The 21120-nt window shown below is 41.0% G+C and overlaps 1 protein-coding gene across 5 annotated transcripts in view; it reads right to left on the bottom strand.

The window, feature by feature from the left end:
- The window catches only part of sema4d (sema domain, immunoglobulin domain (Ig), transmembrane domain (TM) and short cytoplasmic domain, (semaphorin) 4D), a 48145-nt gene that overhangs the window by 3773 nt on the left and 23252 nt on the right, over nucleotides 1–21120 (bottom strand). For 4 of the 5 annotated variants that reach the window (XM_042395443.1, XM_042395445.1, XM_042395441.1 and 1 more), the window contains 14 exons: nucleotides 8458–8591; nucleotides 6549–6694; nucleotides 6395–6457; nucleotides 6185–6283; nucleotides 5967–6060; nucleotides 5683–5799; nucleotides 5313–5464; nucleotides 4860–5035; nucleotides 4563–4719; nucleotides 4133–4355; nucleotides 3332–3444; nucleotides 2658–2830; nucleotides 2395–2441; nucleotides 11–2153 (listed from right to left, as the gene is read on the bottom strand). In XM_042395443.1, the coding sequence (XP_042251377.1) occupies nucleotides 1159–2153; nucleotides 2395–2441; nucleotides 2658–2830; nucleotides 3332–3444; nucleotides 4133–4355; nucleotides 4563–4719; nucleotides 4860–5035; nucleotides 5313–5464; nucleotides 5683–5799; nucleotides 5967–6060; nucleotides 6185–6283; nucleotides 6395–6457; nucleotides 6549–6694; nucleotides 8458–8591 (2689 nt within the window). In that variant the 3' untranslated portion in view covers nucleotides 11–1158. Of the gene's footprint in view, nucleotides 1–10; nucleotides 2154–2394; nucleotides 2442–2657; nucleotides 2831–3331; nucleotides 3445–4132; nucleotides 4356–4562; nucleotides 4720–4859; nucleotides 5036–5312; nucleotides 5465–5682; nucleotides 5800–5966; nucleotides 6061–6184; nucleotides 6284–6394; nucleotides 6458–6548; nucleotides 6695–8457; nucleotides 8592–21120 lie in introns of those variants that run through there. The other variant, XM_042395444.1, reaches the window with a different exon arrangement.

Here is a 21120-nt window from a genome sequence, read left to right as displayed (position 1 = left end):
TGAGGGAGGGAGTGATGGAAAAAGAGATAGTATTGAGGAAAACAGGAAATCTACACAGGGGATGACATGCAAAAAAGACAAAGGGGAGACTAACGAATGAGGGCTAGGATCTCTAAAAACTAAATCTGCTGCAATAAATTAAAAACAAATGGACAAAATGATATTACCACAGATGTGACTCCTTTTAAATAATAATTCTCTGAAAAGGTTCTAAAACCAAAGGCTTCATTAAAAATACAAAAATAACTTCAGATTGTTTCCAGGTTTCCAGTTTTTAAAAAAAAAAGAACTGATGATTGATATTATCAAGCATCATGTCATACTGTACATATTTATGTTATTAACAGACCACATAAGGACAGATGACTAGTAGAGGTTAATACACAGGATCATTAGAGTTGACCTTGTATCCATGTAGGAATGTCGACTTCACTGGGGGGGTGGAGGGGAATAAAATAGAGACTAAACATTCTCTCTCAGGACAACTCTTCAGAAGACAGTGGTTTGATTTATTCCAGCATTTTTCTATCATGCAAGTCGTCTCTTTTTCTGTTCTTTAAACTCTACGTTGCCACCTCACTGGGTGAGATTAAGGCCCACATACCAGGTGCCGCAGATGGCCAACGCTGTACAACAAAATCTAGGCTATAACGTACTGAGCAAATCTTCCCTGAGAAATGACTATAATGTTGAAGCATTTACCCAAAGTCAGATAGCCTACACGTTGCTTAAAAAAAAAAAAAAAAGATGCAAAAGCTTCAAGAGATTATTTCCCACCCAGGCTGTACAAAAAAAACAAAAAAACAACAACTCCAATTTGGAAAACATCACAGTAACTTACCAATTTGGTAAACAGTGTTTCCAATTTGGAATTTAAGAAATAGCTTTTTTTGCTGGACTAAGCTGAGAGGGTGCAGCTTCCATGAGTAACTCCTGTATGCCCTAAATTCATACAGCAGGAGTTCAATCCCTACAGGAAAGTGGGATGCCTGACTTAAGTCTTGTAATGATTAAACTTCATGAAATGCTGCGCGCTGAACATACTTCCATGTAGAGGACACCACTTAGACTTGCGTTGTGGAAAGATGCAGCAAGAAGGTGACACCCCCCCCCCTCCCCCTATAAATAGTCTCTATGCAAAGAGAAACAAAAGCAGTATCAGTAAGCTTCATCTGCATCTGCAAACTGGATGGGCTGAGAATCACAGTCCACATCGAAGGGTTTCTCCTGGGATGGGCTGTCGTTTCCGTAACTGTGAGAGGGGATCCTACCGTTGCCACACTCCGGCTCGGTCTCGTACCCTGTGTCACGGAGCGCCCGCAGATTTTGAGTGGTTTGGCTGCCGTTCTGAGTCGGTTGCTCTGTCATGTTAATTTTGTCTGTCGCGGATGCTTCCATCAGACCCGCTTCACAGGCCCGATACTCAGGCTGATGGGCGCTCTTGTGACTGCCCAGCAGAGCGGCTCGCATCCGCAGGCAGGGAGCAGGAAGATACTGCATGTAGCAGTTGTACGCCAGTGCAGCCAGGAAGAGGAGGAAAAACAGCAGGAAGAGGAAGAGGAGGGCAGTACTGTTGTTGTGCTGCAAATACTCAGCTGATGGGTCCCGGTTCTCTGGGAGGGAGCTGGAGGGATGCTGCTTAGGCTGGAACTTGATTGTGCTGCTGGGGGGCGGGGTTAGTGATGCGTCAGTTTGGGGTGGAGTGGTGAAGAGGACTGTGGCTGTGAAGCTGGGAGGGGCAAGGGCCGAAGTTAGTGGGGCTCTGTCTGTCTTACCATTACCTTCAGCGGCATGTGAGCTAGATGGCTCCTGGCTGACGAGGGTGGTGGTCACGTGGCCTGCCTGGTGCGGGGGTCGAGGTGGGCGATCCAGAGTCAGGACGTATCCAGCCAGGAGGCGGCTGAAGTTCTTCCCGACAGCGGGGGCCCACTCCACTGACCAGCACTCGTAGTGACCTTGATCCTCTGGAGCCACGCTGTAAATGAGGAGACCGTTTTCTCCAATGAGGTGGAAGCGAGAGGCCTCGGTGAGAGCCGAGCCGTTGGATTTCCACATCACCTGGGCGTGGTTGGAGTGTACCATGCATGGTAGCTCAGCGGAGCTCCCCCGTTTCACTTTAACATGATGGTAGTCCTTCACAGACACACCTGACACTACAAGGCAAAACAGAGAGAGATGATGACTTTTGGGCACTCAGCAAGTTTTGAGCATGAAAACACAACATTCAAGTTATGATATTTAAGCCTATCTACACTTTGATCTATATTAATTAGAGTAATAAGTGGAAAAAACATCAGGAGGGGACTAAGCGCTGATAATGCCCACATTTTAATTCTCCCTATCACTGTTATAAAGTTTCTTTATCAGGCTGTGTGTGTGCATGTTGCACTCTACCTGAAGGACACTTGTCTGCGTCACCATTCAGGCTCTGAATCAGCTCCCTGAAAAAACAAACAAAGCATTATTTTCATGAGTCTAAAACATGCACATGCACACAGTATCTAGTCAGAGAGTAAAGCAGGTTCAACTGGATGGATGGCACAGTATCAGTAAAGATTTCTCTCAGTGTTAGTTTTGCTTTTGTTAAGCAGTGCAATAATGCGGGTGTGTAGAAGGAGAAATAGAAAGTGAACAAATCTAGGTCCGTGGCGAGTTACCTGAGTCGTTCGCTGGGGGCATCAAAGATGCTGACGCAGGCAGCAGTGTGAGGGTCCCAGGCGCAGTAAGGGTCTCGTGCAAGTACGCAGTCGTCGCAGGACAGATATCTGCCGCATGAGGCTGTGGGTGACTGGACTACGCTCGAGTCTGAACCAGCGTACAGGGATCGTGTCTGTGGAAGCACAAGATCATTCGCATGAATATCTTAGAGAAAGAGTGCACAAACTTTCACATAAAAAAGAACATTTTACAAATAAAATTTATTGAGCTTTCTGGAACTTAACTACACACTCGACAACTCTAAAAAGCATCTTCGAAAGTAACAACAGTCTGCAGAATTTTATTTGCGAACACCAGACAACCACAAACACACACTAAATGTGCAGTCTCAACTCATTTAAAAGGAAATGATGGTTTTGTTTTTAACTATCATGCCATCTTCTTTGTAACTTCCTTTGGTGAGGTTTTTTTTCAAGGCAGAGTAAGCACGATAGAAAAACGTGTGAACACACACACACACGCACATATACAGCAACACATAAACACATATCCTCACTATCTAGGTGTTTATATTCACTGAGGTCAGAAGACATTTCCTACTTCTTGTGTGCTGCAGTCGTCTCTTTGTGCTGTTACTAGCAGCTACTGACTACTTATCATAGTAAAGACTGACCTCAGAAGACAGCAGCAGGTTCTTGATGGACTCAGAGTTCTTCAGGAGCTGGATCTCCTCCACCATATGGACCTCTCCGCCAAACACCACTGACTTGTGCAGGACTCCCTTATCTAAAGATGATAATGGAAAAATATCAACCATTCAGTCAAGCCAAAAGCCAGAGTTTAACCTTTTTAGAATAATGTGATTGGGGATGTCATGATATATATCAAATCCAATAAAGTATAACTGTGGTGCAGGGTATTTTTTCATAATGAAGAACTTTCCACTTGTAAAATGAGTCTTATCTTACCTTAATAAGTTTAATTTTACTTAACTGTACTAGCGTAGGGAATTTTACTGCTTTATTATGTAGAAAGATTCATGCACACAAGTTGCCAGTTTTAATTTTAAGTACAGCTAGCTAAGACTAATGCAGTCTGCAACAAATTCTACTTTCATGAAAGTTATCAGATTTAGAGATGTGTTTCACATGAACAAACATTATGGTCATTTTAGAGGCTGTAGTTTGTGGCGCTGTTGAACTGAACTACTCTCATTCATATAAATGGGTGGATAAAATATTAAAAATATTATAAACTTCATGAACATGCAGGGCTTCTGTAGACTGCATTAGTCTTAGTTACATGTACCTAATAAACTGAAACCTGGGTGTATATCAGATTGGGACACTCTACTAGTATCAAATGACTCTAATCAGTATCAAGGGTTAATTAACTGGGCATGGACATCCCTAATTATAACATTTTTTTTCTTATCACATAAGTGTTAACTATTGCCACGTAACCGTGTTGTTACCTGTTCCAGTGAAAATGACATCATAGATGTTATTGTCGAGCGCACGGACCCTCTCCACCACAATCTGTGTGTAGTTGACGTCTTTGGTGATGAGGCGAGGCCCGTTGCCGATGGGCAGGACAGGATCCTCCAGCAGGGGGTGGTCCTTAACAAACTGCAGGGTCTTGTCTGGCAGGTGGAGAGAACTGCTAATGTTCTGCTGCCGCATGAGGTTGTTGATACACTTGTAGAGAAGGAAGAAGAGATTTATTGTAAGACAGTAAACTGATTTTACAGTGTAATTTTAGACATGTTATTCCGTCTTTTTATTGTATTTTTTCCAGGTCAGTATTATAAATACTCAAAAGTATTTCTCAGCTCTAAAATATCACATAAAGTTTGCACAAACTTCTATGCAAAACTGGCTAATTTGTGTGTTTAAGGTACTTACTGCTCCAGGACGTGGAGACGGAGTGATGCCGTTGTACCGGACCCACTTGGTGTGGGACTGCTCCACTGTGGCCTTCTGCATGTACTTGCCCTTGGAGAAAACCTCTTCCACAGCCGTCATGTTGTAGGCGCACACTGCTGACAATCCCACATTACCCCTGAGGGAGGAGGAGGAGGATCATGGGAATCGCAACAGAAGAAGAAAAACAAGAGGGAAATGGGTGAGAGTTAAAAGAAGAAAACAGAATTTCAAAGTGCATTTACAGGATTACGGGATCAAGATTTTCAAATCACTGACCACTGGGAGGTGAAGACGCCATAGATAACCGTGTCTCTCCAGTCTGCCCCCTTAAGGATGAAGACATCATGCACTACGTTGAAAACAAAGTTGAGTTCAGGCATGGAGCACACCAGCTTCGCTTTCAGGAAAGACGTCCATTTTTTCTGCAGTGTCCGTTGACCTCCGAGGTCACCCTGTGGTGGGAGATGGAAGAAAGCTTTATCAGCACATTAGGCCGTGTTGAGAGAGGAAAGAGGTTAAAGGAAAAAAAAGATAATATTTTTGATGATACAACAGCAGTAAAGTCTAATGATTGTACTGTGATAGCACTCCGATATGAGATCAGGTTAGATACAGAAAAGTTAAATGGAAGAGGGGGTAAAGAGAGACATGTACACACTGACAACTGGAAGATCGGGGCTAAAGAGGGATGCTGCTGGTATGTGCAGATGGTACATGACGTATGCTGACCTTACAGACGCGCGCCACCCTGGGAATGAGAAGCTTGCCAAAGAATTCATACTCCACGGACACCTCGGTGAAGAAGTAGTAGATTTTGTCGTCCTCACCATCTGCTCTGTTTTTCCCTTCCCTGATCACGTCGGCAAAAACAAAACTGGGCTCTGCAAGGAAAGCATAGTAAGCAAATAAACCTCTTGTATTCCTGCGGTTCTACATAATTTATCAGAAATCTTTAGAAACTTATTCTCAACCCTAAAAAGAAGACACAAAACCTTTCATCATCCTTTGTGATTAATGATTTTTTTCCTGTCCTGACGACCCCAACAATCTTTCAATTGATTCAAGAAATCTATATTTGTCCCATATTGTCCCAACTCACCATTGAGCCACGATGTGGAGTACTCTGTCCTCAGCAGAGACTGGGATGGGGAGTATCTGGAAATAATCGGTTCACTGCCTAAGAAGTTATAAGCTGTCCCTGAGTACAGCTCTCCATCTGATAGAAAAGCAAACAAAAAAAGAGGCAATTTATTATCCAGCGAGTCCATTTTCCCTCCCAAAAAAAAAAAAGAGATTATTGAGGATTATTATGCCTTTTACTGCAGCAGAGCTGGCAACCAAAAGTGCTCTTTGTGAAATTAGATAAAATGGGCCATAACTCACCAACCATGACAGTAGTAAAGCTTTGTGAAGGGTCAAAGGAGCACTTTCCTCTGCCATCTTCGGGTTGACCCTTCAGCGAAAAGTCAGCGAGATTCTGTGAGGAGTTCAAGATTATATTTCAGCTCAAAGGCCGCTGTGTTGATTGGTGAGCTCAAACACATGTTTATTTGTGCAGTGTGCTGTTCAGCGTTAAGGAAGCAGACCGAGCAATAACCTACCAAGTAATCACATTGAGGTTGAAAGGCGTGTGTTCCGCAGACATACAGACGCTCTTCGTCTACGACTTGGAGCACTCGAATGTAGTTCAGACAATCCCTCTGGAGAGCAACATTCGATAAACAACTTGAAATACGCTGCAGACTGTTCATACATGGCAGTTGAAAGAGTGGCTGATAAAACCACATTAAAATAGCAATGATGAAACAAACCTCTTTTGATTTTCCTTTGAGCGTGCACATCATCATGGGGAGTTCAGCAACTGTCCACTGAACCTTAAATTGTTGACAGGAAGATAAGAATTAAAACTTGTATGAGCATTTTTTTTCCTCCCTTAGTCATAAATCTTCAATCGTATTTTGATACCTTGTTGTTTTTGACGGTCACATTCTTCTTGCTGAGCTCAAAGACCGCCTCCCTGGCTCCCACATACAGCACATCCCTCTTCTCACTCAGCAACAATGTGGAGTAGTTGAAGATCCCAGGCTCCGAAAACTCCATCAGATCTAAATCTGAATACAAAAGTGTTGGATCACATTACTTCAGCGTCCAAAATGACCACACACTAAATATGCAGTTTTACTTATAGCAAAATTTACCTTTTAAAGCTGCTATAATCAATATTTTTATATTAACAAAGGATCAAATCACTAAATGTAATATGAAACAGGGTGCTTGTAGTGACAAAACCCACAGATAATTTCCCCCAAACTCTGCAGTTACTCTCAACTCTACGGAGTGTTTTAGTGTCTTTCAGCTTGTTTTGGTTCAGACAAAGTTAGCGACTATGTGGTGAACAAAGCGGAGCATTTAGTTGCTAAATAGCGACATATTTCCACCAGGAGTTGGTGGAGATGAGATCAGAGCTAAAAGGAAAGTAAATATTCATCAAGTGGCCAAAAACAGAGCTCCAAATGAATGCTTTTTTCTGGTTGTATAATTGAGCAATTGTTTGCCAAAAACTCCGCTGCCTCCAAGTAGCCAAAAAAAAAACCAAACAGAAAAAACCAAACAGTTAACATAGGTTAAACATGCACTTGAAATCATCAATATCATGTTGTAAACAGGTAAATATCAACAAAAGGTGACAAAAAGGCGAAACCTTCAAGCATAGATTCTGATATGTTTCTCTCAGTCCGATGTATTAATATGATGTGAGTTCATCTGTTGTTATACTGTGTGTTGTTGTGATTGATGGCAAACCTAGTGGAGTGTTTGTATCCGGCTGGCATTAGTTGTGCCAGGTGCAAGTGGGTTCGGGTTGCAGGTGCCTGCACATAAACACCACAATGTTGAAAGCAAATACCCACACTGAGTGACTGAAGCTGTGACTGTATCGCAGTGAGTTGAGAAAGTCGACTTTGTTAAAGGGTGAGCTGTACTGGTTCTCACAGAGCGACTTGGTTACTTGGAGCTATTTATGTAAACAGCAGCATGTAAACAGAACTTCCCCATGATAGTAAAGTGTTCCAGTTTGAGAGCTTGTGGTGAGACTGGGGGACATTTAATGAGATACATTTAGTAAATAGGTGTTACTAAGAAATCTATTGTGAGCCTTGAGAGAGTTTGATGCTTAAGAGAGCTTTGGTGTATGATACAGATCTGTATAACTTGAAGGTTCAACCTGTATAAAGCTTTCTATTTGTTTTACTACATAACTCATAATTTAATGCTAACTGGGATGTAAACTTCCACCACAGGAATCTGCAAAGTCAGTTTTCCATCCATTGCCAGTGGAGCAAATGAACTTTACATTAGGGCCTCCTGTTTCTTGTTTCTGAGATTGTGCAAGACCATAAATACCAACTGAGATTAACAAGCACGACTTCCCAATTTGAGTGCATTTATACACTCGAAGTTTCAGTTTAAATCGGCATAGTGGTTTCTGAAGAACATTTGCCAGAAATGGTTTGCATTTCTTAGGATGGAATTTACTGTAAAACGGTCACAGAAGTATAAAGATATTTTAACAAAAAAGCATTAATATTTAAAATATTTTATTACTTGATACAATCATAAATCAATTGATGAGACGTGAAAAAAATAACATAGCAATTAGAAATTACAAGTCAAAATTGACATCTTTAATTTGCTTAAGTTTATACTATTACTATGATATTACTAGTATGGGTAAACTTATACAATTCACTATTATCAGTAAATTCTTGGTATTTCTACCTAATGAATGATTAGTTATCAAACTGTAAACTATTAATTTCTCTGTTGATTGAGAAACACAGTTTGAGTAAATTACGTCATATGACTTAAACCTTACCTTGGTGTCTCCAGGACGTTCGAGGCACAGCGTGGGGTCCATGGGTGGAGACCTCGAGGAGCAGCCCCAGAAACACTCCCAGCACGCCGAATCCCATATTAGACTCTGATAACTTCGGAACTGTGAAGTTTCCTCTGTAAGACACACACAAAAAACAAAAAGTAAAGCCACACACACTGAAACCTGATGCACCAAAAAAGGGATTGCACAAGTATGTAGAAATGAACGAGTTTCTCACAGGCTGATTTTATCATGCGAGCACAAGCGCTAAAAGGGGACAGGACATCAAATCCACCTCCCTCATACTGAAAGCTGGCAGGGCTGATTCATCCTCTTTTGTATCGCTTAGAAGGTTAGTGTAGCATGTCACGTGCATTTGAATAAAATCAGTGAAAAAATATCTTTTGGACAGACACTGAACAATAAAAAAAAAAACATCTCTCTTATAATAAAAGCACATATGAAATGCAGATATTTCTTATGTGAAAACATATTTAAAAAAATAAAACAGGTTCTGACCTCTGTATATTCTCTGTAATATTTTTTATCACATGAATTGTGATTTTTTTTTTTTATTCCTCTGCTTTTTTGTTTTTAAACCAGCTGGGCTCTACAAAAGCCGCTTACAAATAAGGAACTAGTGCTACTCACGTCCTTACTCATTCACCTTCATGAATCCGCAGTCATATTGTTATAAAACAACACGAAACAAGGGAAGTAAACTCTTGCCTACGTTCAGAAACAACTCTGACATTTGCAATTTCCACTCCCCGTACTGTACTTTCACTCCAGCGCACAACAAAAGGCTACCTTGGTTTTCTTTTGGAACTTGGATCTATTTCTGAAATGTTAAATAACCAAACAGGAAAACAGATGAATGTGGAGTTTCACTTGGGGACTCGGAGAGAGAGAGAGAGAGGGGGCAGTAAGGAGGAGAGAGATGGGAGGGGATGCAGTACATGTTGAGGTCCTGAACTAACATGACTGAAAGTGGCAGAAAACCATCCGCTTATATTTGTAACAAGCAGAGAAGATACACACACATATACACAGCTGGCATGACACTCTGGCAACAGATGACCATTAGCAGTGCAGTTAATGTTAATGTGACCGCTGTATGACATTTCAGTTTGCTGTTGGTATGTGCGTTATGCAATAACACCTCAGGCTTAAGAAAATCCCCCTTTTATTAAAAACTTGTTATTCTGCACTTCACACCATTGTTGCGACACAGTAAAAGGCGTATCCGTTTGCCTCGGATGGTGAAGATGACAATGACTGTGATGATGACAGCATCCCTGATAGCTATCAGATGTGGGTGTCATTTTCCATTCGCCGATTCGCAGAGCGTTCCTGATCTTTTTGCCTTTTAACGGCTCTCTCCTGGTTCGTTCACTTCAGGATGTGCCTGATAAGCTCTCCATTAAGCTGCTCAGTGTTATTTCACACTCAAGAGCTAAACTTATCCAGATCCACCTCAGGAGATTGATGTCATATTCAATAAAATGTTAAGTTTAAAACAAGTTGTTGTTTTTTTTTCCTGGGACACTCAGCCACTGCAGTTTCTGTACACTGGTAAATCAAATGTATTACTCCAAAATACTGAGATAACCAACTGTGTTTACTAAAGAAAGTTATGGTTGCAAGTTTATAATGGTTTACTACCAATCATGACTTGCAATAAAATGGTTTTATCTTGAAATGCTGTGTATCTATTTTGGGAGTATAAACCCTCTTTGAATATGTCTCAAATACAGATGATTCAGTTACTTTAATAACATTTTTGTGTCATTTCGTTTGACTCATTTTTATCTAAAATACTTAATATCTCCTGGTTGAACAAACCGTGTTTCAAGTCACCTATTTTAGGTCAGTTGAAAAGCCGGGGGGAAGCTTTAAAGCTTAAGTAAAATATTAAAATAAATCTCTAAATCTGTTCTCAATCCGGCTTGTAATAAATGCAATGTTTGCCAAATTTACTGTGACGCAGGGTAGATGTAAAATAATCTTCAGGTCAATTTTCATGACTGATCAAATTCACTGTGACATGAACGGAAGGCTGATTATCTTCTTTTACTAAATATTATTAACACTGAAATGGTATTAAGTCAGAAAGTGATTAACTGATATAATTCGGTTATAAGGCTGAAGTGCTTCCTGTCTCTTGATCCAATCATGTGAGAGGGAGGGTGTATCTTTGTGGTTTCTCACTGATATAGTTGGCTTTGACAATATTAGAGACGACTCTAGATTGATAATGTGTGCTGCCTGCATGTGTGCGTACAAATATGCGCGTTGCATTCATTGAACGGCTGATGTTGTAGTAAGCACAAAGTGGGTGGATCTGGCCTCTCAGGTGGCTGTGTGTACTTCTCTCCTCCTGTGAGAGTAAAGGGATCCAACACAAAGCAGGTTATTCTGGTTTTCTACAACATCCTCAAAAGAAACTGAAGTACCCGCAGCACACATCCGCAAAATGGGTGGGCCGGTCACGCGAAAGGAGGGGATAAAGGGTTATCGGATGTCTTGTAAGACAAGGGTTAAGATAACAAAACTTTTCACTCACAGGAACAAACTAAAGTCCTACAATGTCCCAACAATATGGAGTTAATTTGTATTCAAGCTAACGAGATGAAGACTTGTTTGAAGTAAACTTTATTCTTAAGAGGCCAAAGAAAAACTTCCAGGTGTATATAAAAGAGAAATCACACAATTAAAAAGGGACTTCAGTAAAATAAAAAAGGAGGAAAACAATAAACTGCTTTATCATCACGTCATTTGTCCTCATTTTAGGTTTTTTAACCAAAATTACACAACACATTATATGCTCATAGAACAAATAAATCATTGTCAGCTAGTTTTTAATGACCTAGTGGCCCCATTGTGGCTCATCCCACCAACATATAGGCTAGTAATTAGTTACACAGCCGGGGGGGAGGAGATATATCATATGGCACAGCATGCATGGACAATCAATGGAGGTCATCACAGCTTGAGAAAAAAGGGGGGAAAATGCTAATTGATTATTGATTTGGTTGTAAATGAGAACAAATGGACCCAGAGGTACGACTGAGATTGTTTTTTCGTGAGAGCTTCCACCGACCGAAATCTAGCAAAGATGGAATTCCATTCTAGTTTCAGCTCCAACCGTGGACTACTCGACTAGAGAGGGGGTCAAATACACAAGGACCTATTGTTTACTGAAGATGATGGTAGCCTCCACTCTACTCCCCCCCCCACCCAGTCCCATCCACATCATCACTGCAGAGTAGCAAACAATGAACAGACAGAGAGAAAGGAGAGAGGACAGAGGACGAAGGCATCACTTCTCCCTCTCATCCAGTTCTTTTACAGTCTTGCCAATCTAAATGCCAGGACAGCTTAGCTGTGAGGCAAGCCAGTATTTTCAAAGATCACACAAGCCCATGAGATCTGGAAGCGTCCCGTAAAGACGATCCACAAAAAAAGTCCGATGACAACAGCAAAAACTGTGACTGTTGAGGAGAGACAGAGAGAGGTCAGTGGACGAGATAACAATACTCAATCTGTGATGAAAACCGCAAGCAGACCACATTTCTCTTGGTTTTTTGTCCTCTGAAAAACCCCTCTATTGGGGGCACTGCACAAATAAAAGCTTCAAACTAGACTCATCCCTCTATCTGTGCACTCCTGATGCCCTCTATCAATCTTACCACTCCGAACCCCATTTAGGGCAAAGCTTAAAAAAAGCTTCAAACCCCTTTGAGAGTCAGTGTTACAGTAGCAGAAAGAGCAGACTGGCAGCTACCCTATGCTGCTGAGAGATTTAGAGGAGTGGCCATACTGGCCTCGGATATTTAAGACGGTTACCATGCTGGCAGGTCTCTTTGAGCCCTTTGTGTTCCCCTCTCAGCTCCTTTGGCTGGGCAGGGAGGTTGACACCTGCTTGGGGCCTTGGGGTTCCCAGCACTGCACTGTTAACTGGGCACAAATATTGGCAGGCTGCCCACTGAGGACAAGGGACAGAGAGGGGGGGGAAGTGGAGCTCTGCCTATCTGTGCACCATAACCTTCAATGTGTTACTGTGTATGAAAGAGGGAAAAAGAGAACTCAACTTTAGCTAGAAAGTACTTTTAACAATTTAGGGAAGAATAACCAGATGTCCCCATTGGGTGGGGGGTTCAAAGCTAAATACATGTTGATCATTGTATTTCCTTTAGTTCACATTGATAAGCTAATTAAGCTATTTTACACGCAATTTCTGTGAAAAGCATTGCCAGATTAAGGGAGAAAAAGGAAGTTTGTTTTCCACTTCTTATTTGGGGGGAAGGGCAGAGTCTTTGTTCAGGACAAAATAAGATACAGAGTGTCGAGTCTTCACAGCAAACAGGCGTACAAAAAAATATCTGTAGGATTATAAACCATGGGGAAAACCCAAAGAAAAAAAAAATCTTAGTGAGTGCAGAAACTATGTGAAATTAGGAGGAGTTAACTCAAAAGAGTTAAAGAGGTGCACACTCCAACCTAAAAGCAAAAATAGTGGTGAGGACGAATCCAGTCAAGTTGAAACTCGACAAATTTGCATGATGCATTAAAGAAAAAAAACACCGGCTTGATTCCAAGCAGGTGTTGGGCTCAAGGTTGGGGCCGAGCTCACAGTTTGCAGTTATCCTTAATGTTCATTTACTGTAAATGGGGAGAGCCTTGTGACAAATAAACAGGATTTTCTGGAAGAGTCTGAAAATGTTTAACAATAATCAAGTATGAGCTGTAACCATAACCCTTCTTGGTTTCACACATCCCAACCTGATTGTGTCTGATTAAGGTGTGCACCTTAACATTTCCCTCCCCGTAAAAACTTCAAACGTTTTCTTTTCACCCCAACATTTCAGTTCCCTGCTCTGACTACTTACAATGAAGCAAACATATGATATGAAGTTAGTTTAATCAGTGTCATCTCCTGAGCCGAGCCAGCCAGATCCTGTAATCTCATCTCATGATCAACTTTAATTTGCTCACTCACCTAGGGCCTCTCTCTCCCTGGAGGTTGATGATATAACTCAAAAAAAAAAAGTATTTCTTCAGAGTTTAGAGGAGGAAGTCTGTATTTCAGTCTAGTCCACCCTCCTGCTATGTAATAACTGATCCGATACTCATTTTACCCAAATATGAAATCTGTACACTTCACTGGGTGGAAATCATTGGGACCATTTTATGTCAAAGTCACATGAGGTCAGGGTTGGCTGTGGCACTCAACTCAAAACTAAGTCTGTTTCCTGCGATGACTGACTGAATGTAACTAAATGACACTGACAAAGAAACTATCTAAAGTGGATCTCTTGTGTCTTTAATGATATTTAATCTGCTTAATAGGGTCAGTATTCATACTGATGTACAATCTGGTGTATCAAAGCAGTGCATCCCTCATGTATCCACACAGAGCTGGGGCATGTTGCTACAGCAAACATCTGAACTATTAATAATTGTACACATCTACTGGTTGTTTGTATCTAATAAACATGGACGACAAAACCACACCAGCTGTTAAATTTGTGAAAAAGAAGCGTGTCAGAATTAAAGTGGAATTTTACCCTGAATATGACACAGAGTGTAAATAAAGATGGACGTAGTGAGGTGTGACATGTGTTTGAAGCCCAGGGTTTCTGCTTATGGTCAGTAACAGTGCGAGGTGTCACTTTTCATGTTCTGAACACGCCCTGCTACCTCAGATAGAAGTGAATGTTAGCTTACTGGGAACACCAAGCTGTGCACACCTAGCCTCACGTTAGCTACTTTTGCTACATTGTGCTAACAGGGCAGTTATCATAATCAAGTAACATTAAACTTATGACATGTAGTATATTGTGACAATAGTCTGAAAATTGTCACTCAACGCCCACATGGCAGACATGTTAAGCTCTTCAAATCTTATTCACAGAGCAATTTTTCCAAAATGACCACCATCATATTCATTAGAGGGCCTGAATTTAGTGATTGAGACCATAATGACAAGTTGAAAAAGATTATTGACGGAGAAGTTGACTCTTATTGAATGGGACTCAACTGAGGCGAGGGATCTTTTGGAGCCAGCATCTAGGAGCCGTCGGTGGCATTTCACTGTAAGGTGCTTCTGCACCTGCTTCCGTCTCAAGCTGTGGTAGTTGCCGTTTGGTTTGACAGTCATTTGATTTTGTTGGTGGTGATTGTCAATCCCTGTGCAAAGGATAAGACTGGGGGAACTAAATTGACCCAGAGGCAGTGTTGGTGTGTGTGGGAGCACTAAATGACACCAGAGCGGTCCACAGGAAATGAAGTATTACAGCTTGCATAAAGGCAGGAGACAGGGAAAGAAAGAGATACTAAGTTCATAGTAAGAGTGGACTCAAGCTTTATTCACTAAACCATGCCATTCTAGATAATTAGATTCCCTGATGAAATGATAGCACTTGTCACGTAGGACCAGATAGCGGCTTCACCACTTGCCACTTCACTTCCAAAGCAGAGTGCCGACAAGAAGCTCCACATCCTGTGAGCGGAGAGAACGGAGAGGATACAGAGTGTAATGGAGGGCGATGTGAGGGAGTTGGACATTCAGTGCCTACCAATAACTGCAACCCTTCACTTCTTTCTCCTTCTTGCTCTCTTTTCCATGTGCTCACTCATCATCAGCATCAATTCACAGAGATGCTCTTCTTCCTTTTGCGGCAGTAAGCCAAGAGGCTGCTACTCATTTTTTCCCCCCACAATCTGTTGCTATAATACCAATGAGCCTAACCGCGTGCATACAAACTGTAACGGGAAATGTGCTTTAAGTAGCTAATTTTGTGGAAAGAATGTCTCTTTTGGCAGTTCAATATGACATTACCATGCTGTGCTGCACACCAAGTTGTTGAAAATAACTTCTGCTTTTTTCATGTCGCCATTCACACCTCCAGTTAAAGTAGTAAATTCAGCCCTCATGACGAGAAATTGTCCTTTTGAGAAACCTTAAACACAAAGGACACAATTAATCTAACCATGATGCCTGTTTTTATTCCAACCAATCCTCTGTCCTCTCATGTTGCACATATGATTCATTTATCCACATCAGCTGTCCCTAAGAGCCTCAATGACCATGTTTAAATGCACTTAGTGTTTCAACTATTATTCTAAATATGACAATAGTCCGAATTTGATACAAGTCATGTAAACAGGATATTCCGTTTGGATATTTGCGAATTAGGCCTTATTCCAAATGTAGCATTTTCTGATTAAGATGTTGGATATTATTCAGGTTTTAGGGGAATTCTTTGGATGTGTATACAGAGCATTCAGAATATGCGTCTACCGCAGTTTGCGACACACAGCCTCTTGCCTGTTTATGGTCAGCTCTGTACGTTGTAAACAAACCAACTAGCAAACAGTTTGCAACGCTGTGGTAGAGATACACACCCAAAAAAAAGCCCATATTTCTGGTCAGAAGGAGAAACACACCTACTTTTAAACATTTTGAAAGACTTGGATATCAACAGGTTTTTGGGATACACCCAAATATCGCGACGTCGACCTTTTCAAGAAGGTGGTTGAACGAATGAAAGAGGGAGGCTGTGTTCGCACGGTCGAAGAAGTCCGCCATTTTTTTCGAATAAGAGCGAAAACCAGAATATTGTGTGCATATAAACTGAGACAAGCAATGACAGTTTGTCTTTCTACTTTCTCCAAAACAAACTATACAGCACATTTTTTTTGTTGTACGACTGCCGACTTAATCATCAGGACCATCTGTAAGTACCCACCCAAGCTGTGGGAATGGTGATAGCACAGCATCAGCTGCTTGTGATAATCAGGGTGCTTTGCAGACGGATGTCTAATAGACTGATCATATAGCTTCATATCATAACTGGTACTAATGTAATAATAATCCTGTGGAAGCGCAGGATGCATTATTTAAAAAAAGCCAGTTTATGACCGAGGACACTAGATCTTGTTTATAATGACTTAATGTTAATTTTGTCCTTAATAATTCATACTTACATTGATTTCGTTGTGACAATCTGTCCTGAAATGTTTTCTTTTTATCATTAATTAAACAGAAATGCCTCCAGAATTCCCCACATTTAAATATAATGCATATTTGCATTCTTAATTTAGGTCAATGATTAGACTATGCTTTGTCAGAAAGTGTACGCACAAACTTTCTTTAGAATATACAGTGTCTGAAGGACTCCAACTACAGCTGCTGCCTCTTCTTCCAACAGCAGCTTGCACTTATATTCTCCAGGGGTATTGTGGGTTATTTGGAGGAAGGCCTCTGTGAGAAAGTAGAGTGAGAGAGAGAGAGAGAGAGAGCCTTCCTCTTGAAACAAAATACTGAGAGCACGAAGGATGACACACTGATGGGGACAGATGTCTGCTCCAATGTCATTTACAGATTAATGGAGTTTGGCTATAGATGCGGCAGAGACTCGAGCACGCACACATGTGTACATGATAATGCCAACTGTGGGCATTAAATCCCTGTTATAAGACCAGACAGGGACCACGAGCCCATCTTAAAATACTGCCAGCTGCATCAGAGTTTTGGGTTGTGTTTCGCCACAGGCTGATGAACTGTTTTTGACATTTCACGTAGACAGCCAGGGCTTTACAGTCTCTCGGTCTGGGCTAAGCTATTGGCATGACAACTCCAGCTGACTATCATGCTTCCATCTGATTAATGAAGCTGCATTTCAGGCGGCTTCCAGTAATGTGCCACTCCTGAGAAACCTCTTAAGAAGAATAGTAAAAAACCCACAATATACTGTTTTTCCTTTTACTTTCAAGAGCAGTCTTATCCGCTCAATTTCTCAGAGCGCATAACAGTCTGCAGCTCTGATCCATTTCCAAACCATCTGGAATTCACTGAAGATAGACATCAGGGCTTCAGCTGTGAAGTGCAAAGCCACATCATGTTAACATAAAGTCATCTTAAATCCAGTGAACAGCTGTATGACCGCCACCGGACAGCTGACTGCTGGTCATATGGAGAATCATCCATGGATGACAGATGGGAGGAAAAGTTCAACTTTTAAAAAGCCAGATCGAGGACACAATCTACTACTTTCACAGCATTAATACACATTAACTACACTAAGTTAGAGGCTGAGTGATGACAAGCAGCACATGATACTCCTTTATGAAGCACAACGTGCTGGAAATAAACTATTTCTGGTTCTATTGAGAAGAAGTAGGTGGAATTAAAACGTAGGTGAACCATCAGTGACAACCAAAATGTCTAAATTGAGGAAAAGAGCTTGTGTGAAGGCAACACTATACAAGGGATGTAAAATTGAAGCCCTCCTATATAATTACTGGTTGTAGGGCCCCTGCTGAGCTAGCATGTCGACCTAAAGTGGCCACAGCAAAGGCAAATGAGGGGTCAGGTCCAGTAAAGGGTATATTTAGTCTGCCGATGGCAAGCTTTTTAAAAACAACACGCCCTTTCCCTGAGTCATATGGTTCTGGAAGATCTGAAAAACTTCCCTATAAACATACAGGCAAGTGAAGTAAGCTAACTAGAGGTACAAGGCTCTCTGTGTGGCGTTCCCCTTCTAAGCACAAACTGTGCCTCTGTAGTCTAACATGAAAACATAATCACCATGCACTTCTTTTAATTAAAAAGGAGAAAACAGTGGAGTTTTACTACTGACATTTGCAATGGCAAAAACAACAATAGAGGAACTTTAGTTTGGAGAATCTGAAGCTACTTCTACATTTACACATCCGAAAATTACCTTTTATGTCATCATCCACAAGTATAGTGTTCAGACAGCGAATGTAGACAGTAGTCAAACAGCACTGTATCTCTGTCGCCACAAGATTATAAATTTTCTAGGAACAAAATGTTTTTTTTAATCAACAATACACACACGTTCTGAGTGGATAAAAACAATATTTCCTGACAATTCAAGCTTCCAAAACTATGCTGAGCTGCTATGATAAAGAGCACACAGGTGGTTTTACTTCAAATGTCACTGAAAGGAAAATGTCACATATTTTGGGGTGACAAACTGGTGATCCATGCGGGGGGTCACATGGAAGCCACCATTCACAGATTTGATGTAGTTTCCTTGAGGCAACTGTGATGGCAGCCAGGCCTTGGGGCGTATAATGTGGGGCTATTTTGGGAAGCTGCGAAAGCCCAGCTGAAGGTCTTGCGGTCCCAAGCTGGTGAATGGTAGTCGCACTGGTGGTAGGTTTTTTTTTTTTTTTTAAAAACAGCAATAGCCAAGGGCAGGTGACTTCAGCTCCCAGAGTGGAATAAATCTCTGGGTCTGGGTTTCAATTCAACTGATGTGAAATAAAACTGTGATGATGCCCCTTCATTTGATTAACATGGCAAACATTTTATAGATTTTTGGTGAGGTTGTGAAAGAACATGATGAGATAAATAAAGAAAACACAACAAACCATCTTTGAAATTACAGTTGCTAGGCTTTCCCACCAGTCAGGGGACATTTGAAGGCGCTGTAAACATCACTAAACACCCTGCTATATTTTCTCCTCTCCTTTCTGCCTCTAAGGAGGGCTCCTTTCTCCTCTGCTTTTCTCTCAGCAGTCTTCAACAGGCACTGATTTCATGGTGGTAATTTTGGCTAGCAGAGACAAAAACCTCCTTTGGAGTGCTGTGTGAAACACCACACAACGCTAACAGTGTGTCCTCCTGAACTTGGCATACCAGAAGATAAAACACTAATTTTACCACTCCCTTCACAGCAGAGAGAGGGATAAAGAACACAAAGCCAAGCCTCAATCTTTTAACAGTTATCACGCAGATTTCTCGTGATCTGGTGAGCACATTTAGAGCACACTTACATCCTGACGGTAATGAAAATAACTGAATCCATTTGGGAAAATTAGGACACTTAAAATTCAAGCAGCTTATGTAGAAAAAATACTTGAAAAAAATCTAAATCCGTCTAAGAGTAATGTAAATCACCTTGGTTCCTGCTGCGACACATGAAAAGCTTTCTATGCTTGCAGGGCACATCATACGTTTACAGAGGCGGTGGCAAATTTATTACTCGAAATTTTTAGTAATTTTTGAAACAATGGTTCCCCAGTTTCACACAGGGGTAAACAAAAGCAGGCTTCTCATTTCTTTCAGATAAAAGTTGAGTTAGTGGGGCTAAAATGAAGATTATTGCTAGCAGGTTTTATTAGCCGTAGCTTGTTCGATAACTCAAATAAACTGCATGAGTTGGTTGAAAACAATATCCAGCTGACTTTTTAATGTTTCCAGCTGACTTGTCTAAAACAAGAACCGTGGAGAAAGGTCTTAAAAACGCACGCGGTGGCTGTATGCAAGATTTAATACAAAAAGACTGAGGCTACGTCTACATGTTTCCGGCAAAACCTCAACTTCCTCATGAGTTGATGAGGCATGCAGAAGACATGAACAGCTTTTCTTGTGAGTAGAGCTAGTTAGCCCTGGTATTATAGTACAGTATCATAAATAAAAATGTTAAACTATATAATTATACAATTAGCTAACATGCTTACTGAAGAAAAACAGGAGTATGAACAATCCAAATAAAGGATGGAGGCGCTAATGTTACTCTAACTTTGATATAGTAGCATCTCGGGATCCACATAATGAATATGTTGTAAGGTGACTTGTCACCCCACATATTTAGCTAGTGATATGCTCCTTGGAGCTGAGAGGAACATTACATTACTACTGTAGGTAGGAAAGCTGGTTAGCCAGCCAAGCTAACACACTTTAATCCATTCCTTACAAAATTACTCCTGTTTTTGGCTTTGGGAAGATGATAAAAAAAAAACCCTCCTATCTGTCTAGATGCTGAGTATTGCTCTTACTAGAGCCCCATGTAGACAATGTTGTCAACTATTTTAGTGGAAAGTAGCTAAAGCCTGTTCAAAAAGTCGCTAGATGTCACTAGATGATGTAATACGCCTATTTACGCATAAATGACATCAAGATTTAAAACATTTTAAACTTAACTAGCTAAATCATGAGTTGCTTTTTACAGCTGAGAATGTTTCATCTAAATGCATCTAAAATCGACTTTTAATATCAAAAAACTTGTATGCAGGCTGTTGTATAGACTGTAAATTGAGTGTTGTGAATACAGAGGATCCGGACATTGGAGTAAACTCACTCTTGTAAACTCACTGTGTGTCTTGACAGTCAAGATTAATAATTTGGAATAAAAACAAAGAAGGAGTTCCCCGGACAATCAATGGGGATCAGTGATTAGTCATTTGTTACGTACATTCACAGCTTATTCCTGTTTCTGTCTGACTGATGATTGGTCGACTGAACGTGCTGTTGCTCTGTCTCCGCTCTCTGAACACAGTCAGTCCAGAGAGCCACAGCCACATTAGTGCACATTCACTAAGAAAAATGTGTGAATTTCTTCGATTAAAAAGGTATTAAGATCTGCCCAAAAAGTCGCTAGATTTGTTGCTAGTCACTTTTTTAGAAAAAAAAAAAGTCTATAAGGGTCTTAAAAGTCACCAAATCCAGCAAGAAAGTTGCTAAGTTGGCAACACTGCATGCACTTGGCATTTGGAGTAATTCAAAGCTTGACAGGAGAGAGGTTTAACAAATAGTCAATTGCAGAGCAAAGCTACAGAGCCAAGCGTAAGCTGGTTGTCTAAAGCCCACTGGAAGCAGGCACACAATGTACACAACATAATAAT

This window comes from Thunnus maccoyii, chromosome 19 (genome assembly GCF_910596095.1).
Source record: "Thunnus maccoyii chromosome 19, fThuMac1.1, whole genome shotgun sequence".
Classification (NCBI taxonomy): domain Eukaryota; kingdom Metazoa; phylum Chordata; class Actinopteri; order Scombriformes; family Scombridae; genus Thunnus; species Thunnus maccoyii.
This window is presented reverse-complemented; position numbering and strand designations above follow the sequence as displayed.